General features: G+C 42.0%; 1 protein-coding gene across 6 annotated transcripts in view; it reads left to right on the top strand.

Moving 5' to 3' along the window:
• Nucleotides 1–15,283, top strand: part of LOC136858688 (uncharacterized) — a 748,600-nt gene that overhangs the window by 609,977 nt on the left and 123,340 nt on the right. The window contains exon 1 of one of the 6 annotated variants that reach the window (XM_067138419.2): nucleotides 2,408–2,481. The exons of the other annotated variants lie outside the window; for them this stretch is intronic. Coding sequence (XP_066994520.2) covers nucleotides 2,419–2,481 — 63 coding nt within the window. The 5' untranslated portion in view covers nucleotides 2,408–2,418. Of the gene's footprint in view, nucleotides 1–2,407; nucleotides 2,482–15,283 lie in introns of those variants that run through there. 6 annotated transcript variants of the gene reach the window in all.

Below are 15,283 nucleotides of genomic sequence, written 5' to 3'. Positions count from 1 at the left end.
TCTCAGCAGTGCTCATAAGGAGTGAGGGCATATGACGCTGTTGATGGTGATTCGTCCGTCGGACGGGGACGTTAAGCCTTGAGTAGACCCCTTGGTGCTATTTGAGAGTTGTGGGCTATGTGCCGGCACCGGGTTTCATCCTCTCCCTTCCTACTATCATATATCACGTCATTCATTTCATCTCATTAACTTCCCTGATGTGGTTGACGTCAGGAAGGGCCGGTTATAAAAGCCCGCCACAATAGATTCGTCTCACCTCACCGTAGAGCAACGGGACAAGGTTTGGACAAACAACATGTTTCGGGAAAACATGTTTTATTCCTTGAACTGACATCACTGATGAACGGAATGGATGATTTTCCCGAAACATGTATGTTAAATTAATAATTTTCTATCATTATAAGGTGTATTGACAAGGTGGACCCAAAATAAAACTATAATAGTTTCTTCAATAGGATGGAATGTCAACAATGTCAAACAATGTCAGTGTCAAACCGAACTTCCTCTGTGACCGAGTGTCAGTTTGAGTGCTCTTCATATTCATACGAAAGAGCCGGCGAATGCGTCTACCTTCACCACACCTGAGTAAATGAAGTCTACACCCTACGATCGATGACTAAGACCATACGTTATTTACATTCTCGGTAGTTGAGATAAATGTGCCCCGAGCCAGTCCGAGCGCAACTGACGTACACTAAGTGGAAGCAGAGTTAATACGAGCAGTTGATAACGTGACGAATGAGCCAAGAGAAATATGAACTGTTTGAAAGAAAAGTTGATTTTAGCCACTGAATAACAACTTCAAGTATCTCTAATATTAGTACTCGTTCTTATTCCCATGTTTTAAACGTTACGTGGAAATCATTAACTGCTAACGACACGTTCCTGCAAAATTTCGTTTTCAGGTCAGAAGGAACGTTTAATTTAGAAATAGTTTAGATATACTGTATTTGCGAGTAGAAATTGTTTAGGTATATTTGCGTGTGGTTTGACGTCGCACTAACTCATTGAAGATTTTCGGTGACGCAAGGATGGTAAAGGTAATGACCGTGGTCTTGATGGTACAGCCACACCAGCATTTGCATTTGGGAAACCACGGAGAACCATCTTCAGGGCTATCGACGGTGGGATTCAAACCAACCATCTCTCGAATGCAACCTTAGAGCTATGCGGCCCTAATCTCGCTTGTGTGTGTGTGTGTGGTTTTTTTTAAAGTGGCAATATCTGCTGTATTACATGGAAGTACTTGTTCCTTTGAGGAAGCGTGCGACGTGTAACTTTCAACGAAAATAATATTTAAAATATCAAAAGGGCTGCCTGATCGAGGCGGTAAAGGCGTGCTCGGTTCGACGTGGGTTCGATTGCTTGTCAGGAAGTCGAAAAATTTCAGAAACGAGATCTCCACTACCGGAGGTGCACATGGTCACGAGGTTCACTCAGCTTACACACACACACACACACACACACACACACACACACACACACACCGGGTTAATTCATGGAAGCAGAGGCGGCCAGTCGTAGAGTTAACTACTCTACTCCACTAAGTGCCGAGGTTACGGATATTGGAAGCCTTTAACTTTCACTCTTCCAAGGGCTTTCATTGTTTTGACTATATAAGTACAATACTGTATAAAATGTTGTGACTTTTAAAATAGTTCTTTGAGAATGAATACTCTTCGAACTACTCACCCAACTAGTTTGTCATATCCACAGTGGTAAGAGCCTCGCCAGAATACGAAGATTGGCATCGCTAGAAATGGACTTCATGTCTATCATAAGATTGTGAACCTTATTTCATACATGAGAGTTTCTTCTAAATAGGTGGAGGTAATGTCTCATTCTTCTCTTCCCATGTTGATAATCTGTTGTTTTGTTAATTGCATGTCTCTCTCCAAGGGCATCAGAAAGAATTACAATGTTTTTTTGTGCCTCGCAGTTAATAGCATACACTGCTTGCATAAATAAAAATTTCCGATGCTCTTGTTTACGTCTTTAACGATTCAGCTTGAGATAACAATACCAGTAAGCGCTCAGTTTTTATCATATTCTACTTATAGATATACGATTAAAGGAGTATCCTCTGCGTCAGCTCTCAAGAGACCGAGTAAGCAGCGTAACCTTGGTGAGCGACAGGACAATATTTGCGTGAAGAAGATAAAATGTGGAGGGAGGAGAATTAAAAGGATAATTGTGTCATGGTGAAGGATTCGACACCCCGACGGTAGGGAAGTGGAAGACGCATTAGTTGTCCAAGTACTGACTCACAGCGCCGCGTGGTGACCGTGTCATAGGGCTTATCACATCGCTACAAGATAACAACCTGTAATAAGGCGAGAAATTTCCGTTGTCAAGGCAAACTCGACCAGTAACTTCAGTATTAGTGTCCGTGTTCTACAGTGTGGATGTTTCATAATTATGTTCCAGTTTATATGGAATCTATTGACCAGCAGTACCAGGCTGTTCCTGGGTCCGCAGTTAGTAAGTAGCATGAAGTTAATGAACTAATTCACTAAATGCTTTCATTTCATTCTTAGTTTTTCAGTCCTTGTCAATGAGCTCGTTGGTTAAAAATTCCGTCTATGTGCTGTCCCAGAGTTTTGAGTAACGCAATGGACACTCAAATCTCGCTGTGTCAGGGACGTTGCAAGAAATAGAGTAATGCTGTGTGATTACTGGTCTGTAATTTCGAGAAATGAACTTTACACCAGTAGTACGTACATTTCTCAGTTTGTTCTCGTTTCCTTTCTCGGAAGAAACTACCCTTCTCATGCATTCGTAGAATGGCCATGCTTTCCTGTTGATGAGTACGAGTTGTCGCTATCTAATGCCACCACGGCACGTATGAGGTTTTATCCATTAGGTAGATTTCCTTTTACGTCAGGGAATGGAGATAACGGAAGTAGAATGTCTTTCTTAATGACTTACGTTCCTGCGGAGGTGTAAACATTGCCGAGTGCTAGTGTTTGAGTTGGAATTTTCCACCTCTTGAATTATATTTTTGAAGGTGTCTCTTCGTATTCTCTGTATACCTCTTCTAGTGTAATCTAATATCTAATCGCTCCACCATCACTACTACTACTACCGCCTTGATCTGGTGGGCATCCTACTGTCATTAGACAATACTTCAGAAAACTAGCATTCCGAGGTTTCAGTTATCTGTTGTCATTGTTACATCAAGGAAAAACAAACCGAATTCCTGACATGAATTACGTTTACCATATCTTCCGTGTTCTTCGTCTCGAGGAGTAATTCATTTTCCTTGTTCATTTTTAAAATCGTCTATCGAAGCCACTTTTCCTTAATGAACACTATTTTGAAACATAAATTTATAGGCCTACCCAACATACTTGTAGTTATGGCTCTGCGAAATACTCGCCTTCTCCCCTGTAAGTTGTAATCAGTACTTTGGCACACATGTAATGACGATATTACTTTTTCGCGTATAATACGGTTACAACGGTGACCTGTCGTTTATTTAAAGTTTAAAGTTGTTTTCCAGCTTTTTCGTTAGCGTTTATTTACTTTAAATATTGCCCAGCGGTCTTGCTAGACTAGTAGTTCTGAAACTGTGTCACATACACCCCGATGCTTTTGCGAGCTACACAAGCAGCTTTCAAGGGATAATGTTATACCGTGTGGAGTAATAAATAAGTTACATGATTGTGAGGGACTGCAAAACCACCTTCACGAAGTTGTGAGATGGACAGTAGGCAATGGTATGGTTGTAAACGGAATGAAAAGTCAGGTTGTGTCACCGAGAAAAGCGTCCCAGGTGGCGGATAGGGGGGGTCCTAACCGGCTTGCCGGCGGACTTGAGGGAAATAAAATACCTCTCGCGGAACAAACACACAACCCCTTGTGGGTGGGGGACGCAGACAAGGAATACACCCACGGTATCCCCTGCCTGTCGTAAGAGGGGACTAAAAGGGGCGACCAAGGGATGATCAAATTAGAACCATGACACTACTTGTAATAGTACCACCACGCAGGGAACACCATGAGTCGCTTTTACTTGCGCTCAGTACCACTATGTTAGGTACACAATAGGTTTGTGATTATTAGCGACAGTGTGTGCTCAGGATGCATTTTAGAGTACCTGTGATTCGTACCAGTATATGAGCGACACCATAGTTCTGCCTTGCCTATGATTAGTACCCACTATGTGAGGAACACCACGGGATAGTGCGAGTCCCTGTCGTTAGTCCACTTATGTGAGGAACACCATAGGTTTACGCGCCGCGGGGCCTAAATCAAGATTCTACACCAGGGCCTCTCAGGGTGCATGCGCCTGGTGCATGCTCTGTGCACGGTGCAAAAGACGACTTCGCTTGTTTGACCCGAGTGCAGACCCCCACTCCTCGATTTGGAGCAATAGCGCTGTCTCTCTCTTTCCCCACACCTGTCTCGCTCGCTCCCCCTGTCTCCCTCTTCTTTACTTGCTCCGTAGCGCTCCAAATCCGAGCCGAGTTGAGCCGAGCTTAGCCGAGTAGCCCAGAGACTAAGCGTTGGTCCGAGCCGAGCCGAGCGGGACCGATTCACTGTGCACAGGAACCTTGCGCCGCTGTTTGCACGCGTGAGATTTTGGGCGTTTGCGAGGCCCTGCTCTACGCTGCCACATACCCTGCCAAGCTCGTTCCCGCAGCGTAGAGAAGCCATGCCAGGCTCAGCGTCGACAACTACAACTGACTTGCTACTAACTTCGAAATTCCAGACTCAAGCACGCTGGAACACCGAACAGCAATTTGTCAGGGCGGCCCGGTGTCCTGTGTTCGTGACTTGTCAGTGGCGTTAACCACTTAAAAATACTAGCCCTGTCACGACGCAGATTACGGGTTGCCACTTGGTCTGTCCGCCAAGTACGTTTGACCACTCAGGTATTTCTGGTGTTTCAAGCGCACCCCCCGTCGCTCATGGAACCTCATCCCAGGTGCCCACTATTGCAGTTTGCCCTGCAAAGTTGGTCCTTTCTCCCTAGGTCAAGTTGGAAATACCAAGTATCTGGGACCTCTCCCCCTAACTCATGGAACCCCAAAGGGATGGGGGTAGTCTGCATTCGGGCGCGTGTCCCGTGCTGCCCATGTTACGGCCGATGCGTCGCGATCCGGAACATGTGGTGGACGGATCGTGCCTGTTTCGAGCATTCCCCCCACTCCCGACCCCTAAACACCCTCCACTTCAACGAAGTCAAAAACAGAACCTCACCTCTCCCCTCTCAGGGCCACCTCGGTGGATCGAGTAGCCGAGACCCTGAGCCAAGAATCAAAAATAATCCCCCACCAAGAATTCATCTACCCGCCAAGTCAACATGAAAATCCACACATCCCCACCAAGCACCTACCAAAAAGTTCTCACTCACTCTATAAGCCAAGTACTCCACCTTTTAGCCTTACATCCACCACAGCCGAAAACCCAAAACCTGTTAAAACCACAACTAAATCGCCAAACCCATCCAAAGAGAAACCACCACCTATACAGGAGCACCGGAAACGGAGAAGACGCCGAGGTGGGAAGCCCACACACGCTGCAAAATACATGCTGTACGTTTTTTTTTCAAAATTTTTAGTGCTAATAACAGCAGGCACGCGAGAATTAATAATGTTCTCTTGCAATAACAGCGAAAGGGCTCACTGATGCTGATACTGCTACTCCTGCGGTTAAGTAACATTGGGCATGGTCAGTACCCAGATGGGTGACCACTCAGGTCTACCACCTGCCGCTGAAACAAAACTCATTAAAAACGGACACACAGCCACGCTACAACACACAGCGAGGTTAATCAGCCAAATTAACTTTTATAAACAGACTTCTCCTACGAATGCCACATTCCAGTGAACATCTATGATGATGATGATGATGATGATTATTATTATTATTATTATTATTATTATTATTATTATTATTATTATTATTATTATTATTATTACCAATAACCTATATTTATTATTCTTACACCTATTTCCCAAACAGCCCAGGTGAGGATCGCTAAAGCAAAACCGGTACTGGGACCCGATTAAATTACTGCTCTATTTGCTCCATAGGTTTACGTTACCTGTATAGGTTTGTGTTGCCTGTAAATAGTGACACAATGTGCGAAACACCATAGGTCTGCGTTACCTGTGCGACGTACAATACTTGTGACTAGTGCCATAATGTGTCGAACACCGGGAGGTACGCTGCTTTTGATTAGTACCACAACTAGAGAAATGCCATGGTTCTACTTACCTAGCGATAAGTACCATTATGAAGGGCCGATGACCTGGATTTTGGACCCGTTTAGACAAGCATAATGGATTCAGTATTGTGCTTTATAAGCAGTCCTTTGGTCGGTAATACTATTGTTTAACGCTAGTTTCTGGGAATGTGGGGGCATTGTGGGTCGAATCCACTGATTGTTTTAACTTCATATCCATTCATTCTTCGTCCTCACATTTCGAATTCTGGTCAATGGAGGATTATGGATTTTTAATTGTCCTTACATTTCGTTTCATTTCGTGCCATTAGGGGCCGATGACCTAGATGTTAGGCCAGTTTAAACAAGCATCATCATATAGTTATGAGAGCATTTAGGGGTTGTAGTAAGAGTGTAAAGAAGAGGGCATATAAGTCAGTGGTAAGATTTCAAGAAGAGAATGGTTTTAGTGTATGAGGCCTTCATCAGGGTTACTTGATACGAGAACTGGAAAATATCTAAAGGAAAGTAGCGCGATTTGCTCTGGGTGATTTCCGACAAAAGAGTAGTTACAAAAATGTTACAAACTTTGGGCTGGGAAGATTTGGTAGTAAGGAGACGAGTTGTTCGATTAAGTGGAATATTTCGAGCTGTCAGCGGAGTGATGGCTTGAATGATGTTAGTAGACAAATAAGCTTGAGTAGAGCTTTTAAAAGTAGAAAATATCATAATATGAAGATACATTTTGAATTCAAGAGGACAAATTGGGGCAAATGCTCGTTTATAGGAAGAGGAATTCTGTATTGGAGTACTTTATTAAGAGAGATGTTTGATAAATTTCAAACTTCTCTGATATAATTGAAGAAAAACTGAGTAAAGAACCGATAAGGAATTTGTCACATGGTCGATAGTCCTAAATGTAGATCAGTGGTGATTGCTTGGATTAGTTAATTCAAAACTTGGAGAACAAAAATGAAAAGAAATACGAATAATGTGAAAATATTTATTTTTAAAATCCTCGAATTGCTGACCGTGTCATCAAGTTCAGCAACGTAATCTATGCGAGAGCATGTGTGCCTCAATACGCTAAATTTGGAGCCGGACCTCCGCACCTGCACATTATAAAAACCGAGTCAAGCACACCCTCTTCTTTGAAACTCTCTTGTTCTTAGTTACTATTTCACCGACCAAGTGGCTTTGTAGTTAGAGGCGCACAGCTGTGGGCTTGCATTCGGGAGATAGTGGGTTCGAACCCCACTGTTGGAAGCCCTGAAGATGGTTTTCCGTGGTTTCCTATTTTCACACCAGGCAAATGCTGGGGTTGTACCTCAATTTAAGACCACGGTCGCTTGCTTCCCACTCAGCCCTTTCCTATCCCATTGTCGCCATAAAACCTATCTGTGTCGGTGTGACGTAAGGCCAATTGAAAAAAAAGTTATTATTTCATATTAAGTGTTTTATAAACCTTCATACAGACTGAGAATGATGTGTTATTTATCATTGCATAATACTTTATAGAGACACAGATTCTTAATACTATTGTGATCTGCCTGAGTAATTTGCCAGGTACTCGCATTTTTAAACCTGTCATTTAGGATAGTTTTGTCGTGGGGGTACATTAAACCTTTAATCATGATTGAAGGGTACAACATTTAACAAGTTTGAGAACCTCTGTCCTGGACAACAGGCTGAGAAATGTTTGACTACGCAATATTCCCCTGTACAAGCGAACAGTTAGTTGATGGCGTATATAATTCAAGTTGCCTCGTCCTTGCTGATTGCTCGCTACGTAGTTCTTGTACTGGGCGGCCACATCAGCACACATGTATAGAGTTGCGCGACCGTACTTCCGCTCCACGTTAACAATCACGTCAAACAAATTTTTTTTTAAAAAGGAGACAGGATGGTGTGTCCTAACGACCTTGTGCGTGCAAGCTTGCAATGACGTTGCTATCTCATCGTAATTTGAGCAGTTTATTTCAGGTGCTACGGTATTGCTGAAATATTAGTCGTACTGCTTAAGTTGCACATTAACAAATACCAGATACTGGTCGGAAGTATGCGACATTGTTAACACGTCGAACGTTCCACATTATCAATCTGATTGCATAGCAAAAACTCACATTTATTACTCAGCAGCTGACACAGGTACTGATAGTTTTAAAAAATCAGTATCTTTTCATCTGGATTCTCCTGGCAATATAACTGTTGACCTGTCTTCTTTCTCAATCCTCTCGCTTCTGTTAATTCCCACACCAAAGCACTCAAAACCTGCAGAAAATGTGTATCTCACAATCATATCCTCCTTGTGAATGACGAGAAAAGTGCAAGAAAAACGTAATTGGGACGGATTTACAGTTACCTAAGAAATATTTTACTGAATTGTACTTTTTCAACAAGTAATTAGTAAAATTACAATTACTTTACGGAGCGCCAGTATTAAGGAAATAACTGACTTTTTTCCGCATGATACTAAGGGAAAAACGTATTTTTTAGCATAGAAGCATGGTGGTGGTGGTGGTGGTGGTCGTGGTCGTGGTGGTGTCGGTGGCGGTGATTATTGTTTTAAGAGGAAGTATAACTTGGCAACCATCCTTTATATAACACATCAGAGAGAAAAAATGGAAGCGATCTGGCACTTCGAAAAATGAATGTATAGGCTAAAGAAAGACAAGGACCACGAAGGAGTGAAAAATGAAAGGCTCCGTCGGGGTCGGAAAAGAACAAGATTTGACCAAGGGAGGTCAGATATGATAGATGAAAGTGAAGAGCCTGGCACAAGTAGCAGCAATGTCAGGACTCAGCTCAGGGCCCCTTTTAGTCGCCTCTCACGGCAGGCAGGGGATAACATAGAAGCCTTAAGTGAGACTTGGGAATTTCAGAAATTTTTATTTCACAATTCATATTATTTACTTAGGTCTACTGACTTTTAGCATTTCAGATAATTTATAAAATAATTGGTTGTTAACATTTTCATTGCTAAACCTAGACTTCTTCTGGGAAAGTGCATCTTTGCATTTGCGAAAAAAAAAAAAAAAAGGAAAAAAAACACTCCACAGAGATACTGGAAGGAATACCTGTGTTTAATTTTAGGAACATCTCCAGCATTGATGGTTATAGTAGGAAACGTTTGATGTTTTGGAAGTACTGGGAGGCAAGAAAGTACCTCACCCAGCACTGGTGAAGCTACTGATCCAGCTGTAGCAGAACTGAAGTAGTTATCTGCAGCATTACTTATTTTTTCCCCCGTTTCTGCTTCCATGTGATGTATATCTGTTAGAATGTAATATTGTTATACCTATTCCCAAGAAAGCCGGTGGTGACAAGTATGAAAACTACCGCACCATTAGTTTAGTATCTCACGCCTGCAAAGTTGGGTGAGGATCAATTTAGCTTCGGAAGAAATGTAGGAACATGTGAAGTAGTTCAGACTTTACGTCTAATCTTAGAGGATCGAATTAAGGACAAGCCTACATAAATGGCATTCGTAGATCTTGAAAAGGCATTTGATAATGTTGATTGGACCAAGCTATTTGAGATTCTGAAGGTGATCGGGATCAAATACCGAGAACGAAGAATTATCCACAATCTGTATAAAGATCAGTCTACAGTGATAAGAATCGAGAGCTTTGAAAAAGAAGCAGCAATCTAGACAGGAGTGAGGCAAGGTTGCAGTTTGTCTCCCCACCTTTTCATTGTTTGTATAGAACAGGCAGTCAAGGAAATCAAAGAGGAATTTGGGAAGGGAATCACAATCCAAGGAAAGGAAATCAAAACCCTGAGATTTGCTGATGATATTATTTTGTATGGGACTACAGAAGATCTGAAGAAATTGCTGAATGGTATGGACAGAGTCTTGAGTAAGGAGTACAAGATGAAAATAAATAAGCCCAAAACAAAAGTAAAGGAGTGCAGTCGAACGAAGTCAGGTGATGCAGGAAATATTAGATTAGGAAATGAAGTCTTAAAGGAAGTAGATGAATATTGTTACTTGGGTAGTAAAATAACTAATGATGGCAGAAGGTGAGGAGGACATAAAATGCAGAGTAGCGCAAGCAAAGAAGGCCTTTCTTAAGAAAAGAAATTTGCTCACTTCGAACATTGATATAGGAATTAGAAAGATGTTACTGAAGACTTTCGTCTGTAGCGTGGCATTGTATGGAAGTGAAAAATGGACGATAACTAGCACAGAAAGAAAGAGAATAGAAGCTTTTGAAATGTAGTGTTACAGAACAATGCTGAAGGTGAGATGGAAGGATCGAATCACGAATGAAGTAGTACTGTATCGAATTTGCGAGAGGAGATCGTTGTAACTAAATTTGACGAGAAGAAGTGATAAAATGATAGGACACATCTTAAGACACCCAGGACTTGGCTGTTGTTTCTTAGGCAAGTGTAGGGAGTAAGAACGGTAGGGTAGACCGCTAAGGTATGAATATGACAAGCTGATTAGAGCAGATGTGGGATGCAGTAGTTACGTAGAAAGGAAAAGTTCACCATTGTGTAGGGTGGCGTGGAGAGCTGCATCAAACCAATCTATGGACGGATGACTCGAACAACAACAACAACGATTACAATTTTATTCCAAGAAATACATTACGACTAAAAATTACTTTTTGTGAAAAGTAACGATTACAAGTAAAAGTTACTAAAAACATATTCGTTAAAGTAATTCGATTACTCAGTTACTTCCCAACTCTGCTCCTTATGCTAGTCCGAGAATTCTTTCATGTCCGACCTCACTTTTTGAAAATCTTCTACCGCGACACTGTGCACTGGCCTGTACGCCCTATATCGTGTTAAACATACAGTATGTTATACTTTGTCATTAACAAGCCACAGTGGTTGAATACAAATTGGCGAAGTAGTCACTCTCTGGTAGGCACTGTCTTGACAGTAGTATCAGCTAGGAGAGAGGAGCAGTCTAGTGCAGATGAACCTAATAATAAACTTCTTCTTCTTCTTCTTCTTCTTCTTCTTCTTCTTCTTCTTTCCTAGCGCTTTTCCCACACCTGTGGGGTCGCAGGTGCGAACTGTGTCGCACATGTGGATTTGTCCGTTTTACGGTCGGATGTCCTTCCTGATGCCAACCCTATGTGGAGGGATGTAATCACATTTGCCTGTTTCTGTAGTGGTTGGTAGTGTAATGTGTTGTGTGAATATGAAGAGGAAAGTGTTGGGACAAACACAAATACCCAGTCCCCGGGCCAGAATAATTAATCAGAGGCGATTAAAATCCCCGACCTAGGAACCTAATAATAAACTATTCTTAGACAATTAAGATTTTCAGTTTGTTAAGACATCGTTATATTTTTAGTTCGCTAGACATGGGGATTTTACACCTTTTTACATTTTTTTTTAATTTTATACAAATGATGGAATATGATGCTTAAAGATCATGAAAGTAGCCGGATTTGACTACAACTCAAGTATCTCCTGTTTATTAAACAATGTTACATTAGCCTACCTCAGCGCGCACTTGGTCGGTTCTCATGATAGTGGGTTCAACTCCGATTGAGGTTAACTGGAGTCATAATTAGACAGGAGCCAAAAAGATCAGGAGGCAGGGAAGCAATAAAATGTTCATGTCCAAACAACTTTCGTAAAGTGATAACTATCTTACGACTCGATTAAGGGATGTTTCGTACTGCGATGAACCGTGGGCACTGTTCGTCACGCTGTTATTGTATTTTGATTTCAGAGAAAACGTTCGGGATAATTCGGCACCATTCGTTTTTACGCTAACTGTTTTTAACTGCTAAATAGGCTTAGTTGCTGTTTTTGTGGATTTTGTGTTCGCGTCGTCACATGTTTGTTCATTTTCACTGCAAATATTTATTTATGCAATTCTGTTTCATACTACTCAGCTGGAAGGTCGTTTAGGACCTTGGAAGGATTAAACATGATTTACAATAATAATAATAATAATAATAATAATAATAATAGATGCTGCTTGTTGTTTAAAGGGGACTAACATCTAGGTCATCGGCCCCTAATGGTGCGAAATGAGACGAAGTGTTATGCCAATTTAAAAATCCCAAAACATCCACTGACTAGAATTCAAAACGTGATGACGGAGAATGAATAGATGAATACGAATTTAAAGCAATCAGTGGATCCGGTCCGCAATGCCCCACATTCCCAGAAACTATCGTAAAACAATAGTATTACTGACCAAGGGACTGCTTCTGAAGCACACTCCTGAATCGACGATGCTTGTTGTCTAAAGAGGTCCAAGATCCAGGTCATCGGCCCCTCATAATGGTACTTTTCGCTAGTAAATAATAATAATAATAATAATAATAATAATAATAATAATAATAATGGGAGCCTCCGTGGCTCAGACGGCAGCGCGTCGGCCTCTCACCGCTGGATACCGTGGTTCAAATCCCGGTCACTCCGTGTGAGATTTGTGCTGGACAAAGCGGAGGCGGAACAGCTTTTTCTCCGGGTACTCCGGTTTTCCCTGTCATCTTTCATTCCAGCAACACTCTCCATTCTCATTTCGTAGCATCTATCAGTCATTAATATATCACTTTGGGAGTGGCGACCCCATCGTACTAACAGCCTATATATGCTTAATTCATGACACCCCTGACCCGGTCAATGACTGGAAAATAATAATGGCTATTACTAACCTGATGCAGTCTTTGTAAAGCAGACCCTCCGACGAAGGTGGGCGTCATCTGTCATGCATGGGAAACTGCGTGGTGTCCAGCTCCATGGTTAAATGGTTAGCGTGCTGACCGTTGGTCACAGGGGTTCCGGGTTCAGTTCCTGGCAGAGTCGAGAATTTTAACCATCATTTGTTAATTTCGCCGGCACCGGGGCTGGGTATATGTGTCATCTTCATCATTTTATCCTCATCACGACGGCATGTCCTCGGGCATTCCCGACACTGCGTGGTGGTGTTGGGTACAGTGTTGTGTATGGTCAGTTGCAGTCAACATCTATGTCATTTGCAGGGATGTTGGGGACAGCACAAGCACCCAGTCCCCGAGCCAAGGGAAATTGGCTATTTAATGTTAAAATCTCTGACCTGGCCAGGAATCGGACCCGGGGCCCTCTGAACCGAAGACAACTTCTCTGACTGACTTCCTGGACTGAACAGCGCTTGTATTACGAAGATATCGTACACGATTTGCCATATGAAAAAGCAAAACAGAAACTATTAAGTTAGTGATTACTCTCATTTAAACTATTAAGTTAACGTGTGTGTGTATATTCCAGAGCTTTGAGAAATGAGACAGAGGAGCATGATTTCTTGGGCTCATCGGTGCTGCAAAGGTTAAATTCGGTCCTAAGGACATTTGTTATTTGAGGGTGTTTGTAACTTCCGGCACTTTGAGGTCAACATCGGAACGTTAAAACATCTAACATTATTATTATTATTATTATTATTATTATTATTATTATTATTATTATTATTATTATTATTATTATTATTATTTTGCTATGGGCTTTACGTCGCACCGACACAGATAGGTCTTATGGCGACGATGGGATAGGAAAGGCCTAGGAGTTGGAAGGAAGCGGCCGTGGCCTTAATTAAGGTACAGCCCCAGCATTTGCCTGGTGTGAAAATGGGAAACCACGGAAAACCATTTTCAGGGCTGCCGATAGTGGGATTCGAACCTACTATCTCCCGGATGCAAGCTCACAGCATTATTATTATTATTATTATTATTATTATTATTATTATTATTATTATTATTATTATTATTATTATTCGGCTGGATGTTGTTGCAAGTTCCGAAGGTGAGCGTTTTGCCTTTATAATGTTAATGGATTGGAGATGTGGCATTATCATGTCGTGTCAGCGTTTTATACTATGGTTGTTTTGTAGGACAGTGCAATGAAATGTTCCAGCCTCTCGTTACATTAATTGTAGAAAGGAAGAGTGTATTACCCATGTCAGAAGAAAACGAAGACTGTTTTCATTTTTTTTTTTTTTTCGCGCTTTGGACATGTTATCTCGCTTACCAGGAAAACCAAAAGTGAATGGCCCAATTCCATGTTATGATGTCCCATTTCTTATACCGGGTCGTCTCATCAACTTCACGTTTTGTTGTTGTCGGAAACGTTATTCCCTGGGAATTGTCCCACGACAAGGCGCGATGCGCCGCATTGCGATCACACTAAATACTTTTACGGTTTTCGGAGACGTTGAGACGTCGGAGTGCCGCAGGATTTTTTTTTTTTTTTTAAGTGCCAATAACTCCTGATACAAGACTCGCGTTATTGGGCATTTCTGAGTCAGGATCGAACCCGCTAAGTTGAGCTCACCGTCCGAGCTACTTATCCCGATTCTCAGCACATTCCGTCATGTCAGCCGTACTCTTGGGTAGTCCTAGTTTTCCTGGACGCCAGTAGCAGCGCCCAACAACGGTCCATAGCTCGACTGTCCACTCCCCATGCTGTTAGAGAGCGTGCCTGTTGAGAATTAACATTTCGCCTCGATGTAAGTCGTTGGCGTTAGCGCAGGGTATTAATCTTTTATAATTTACGTCGTTAAGCCCAGCTGCGGAACACGATACCAGCATCTTAATCGTCTTTCTTAAATTGTTCTTCCAATCTTCTTTCCAGGTTCTATTGGTTGTCAGTTTGGGTTTGTCTGCAAATTTGTGTGATGTTTTCGGAATGTAGATAATTCTGTCCTACACAGTTCACCTGTGGTGCTGATTTCCTGGATTCCTCCTTCAATTTCAATTAGCCCCTTTTTTTTTTCAATTTGCTTCACGTCGCACCCACACAAGTAGGTCTTCTGACGGCGATGGGATAGGAAAGGGCTAGGAGTGGGAAATAATCGGTTAATTAAAGTATCTACAGCCCCAGCATTTGCCTGGCGTTAGAATGGGAAACCACGGAAAACAATCTTCAAGGCTGCCGACAGTGCTCTTCAAACCGACTGTCTCCCGAATGCAAGCTGACAGCTACGTTATCAAACCGCGCAGCCACGCGCTCGGTGGCTAATGTTTTTAACTTGCATTGAGATGGCAAGGTTGAGAGTTCTTTTGGTCGGTCTATCATAAGTTCATTCTGAGATTGTAACTGTAATATTTCAGTCACCTTTCCCTGAAAGTAATTATGATTTTTTTCAGTATACAGATA

This window comes from Anabrus simplex, chromosome 1, assembly GCF_040414725.1.
Source record: "Anabrus simplex isolate iqAnaSimp1 chromosome 1, ASM4041472v1, whole genome shotgun sequence".
NCBI classification, from domain to species: Eukaryota; Metazoa; Arthropoda; class Insecta; order Orthoptera; family Tettigoniidae; genus Anabrus; species Anabrus simplex.
Note: the sequence above shows the minus strand (reverse complement) of the source record. Positions and strands in the feature narration are given on the sequence as shown.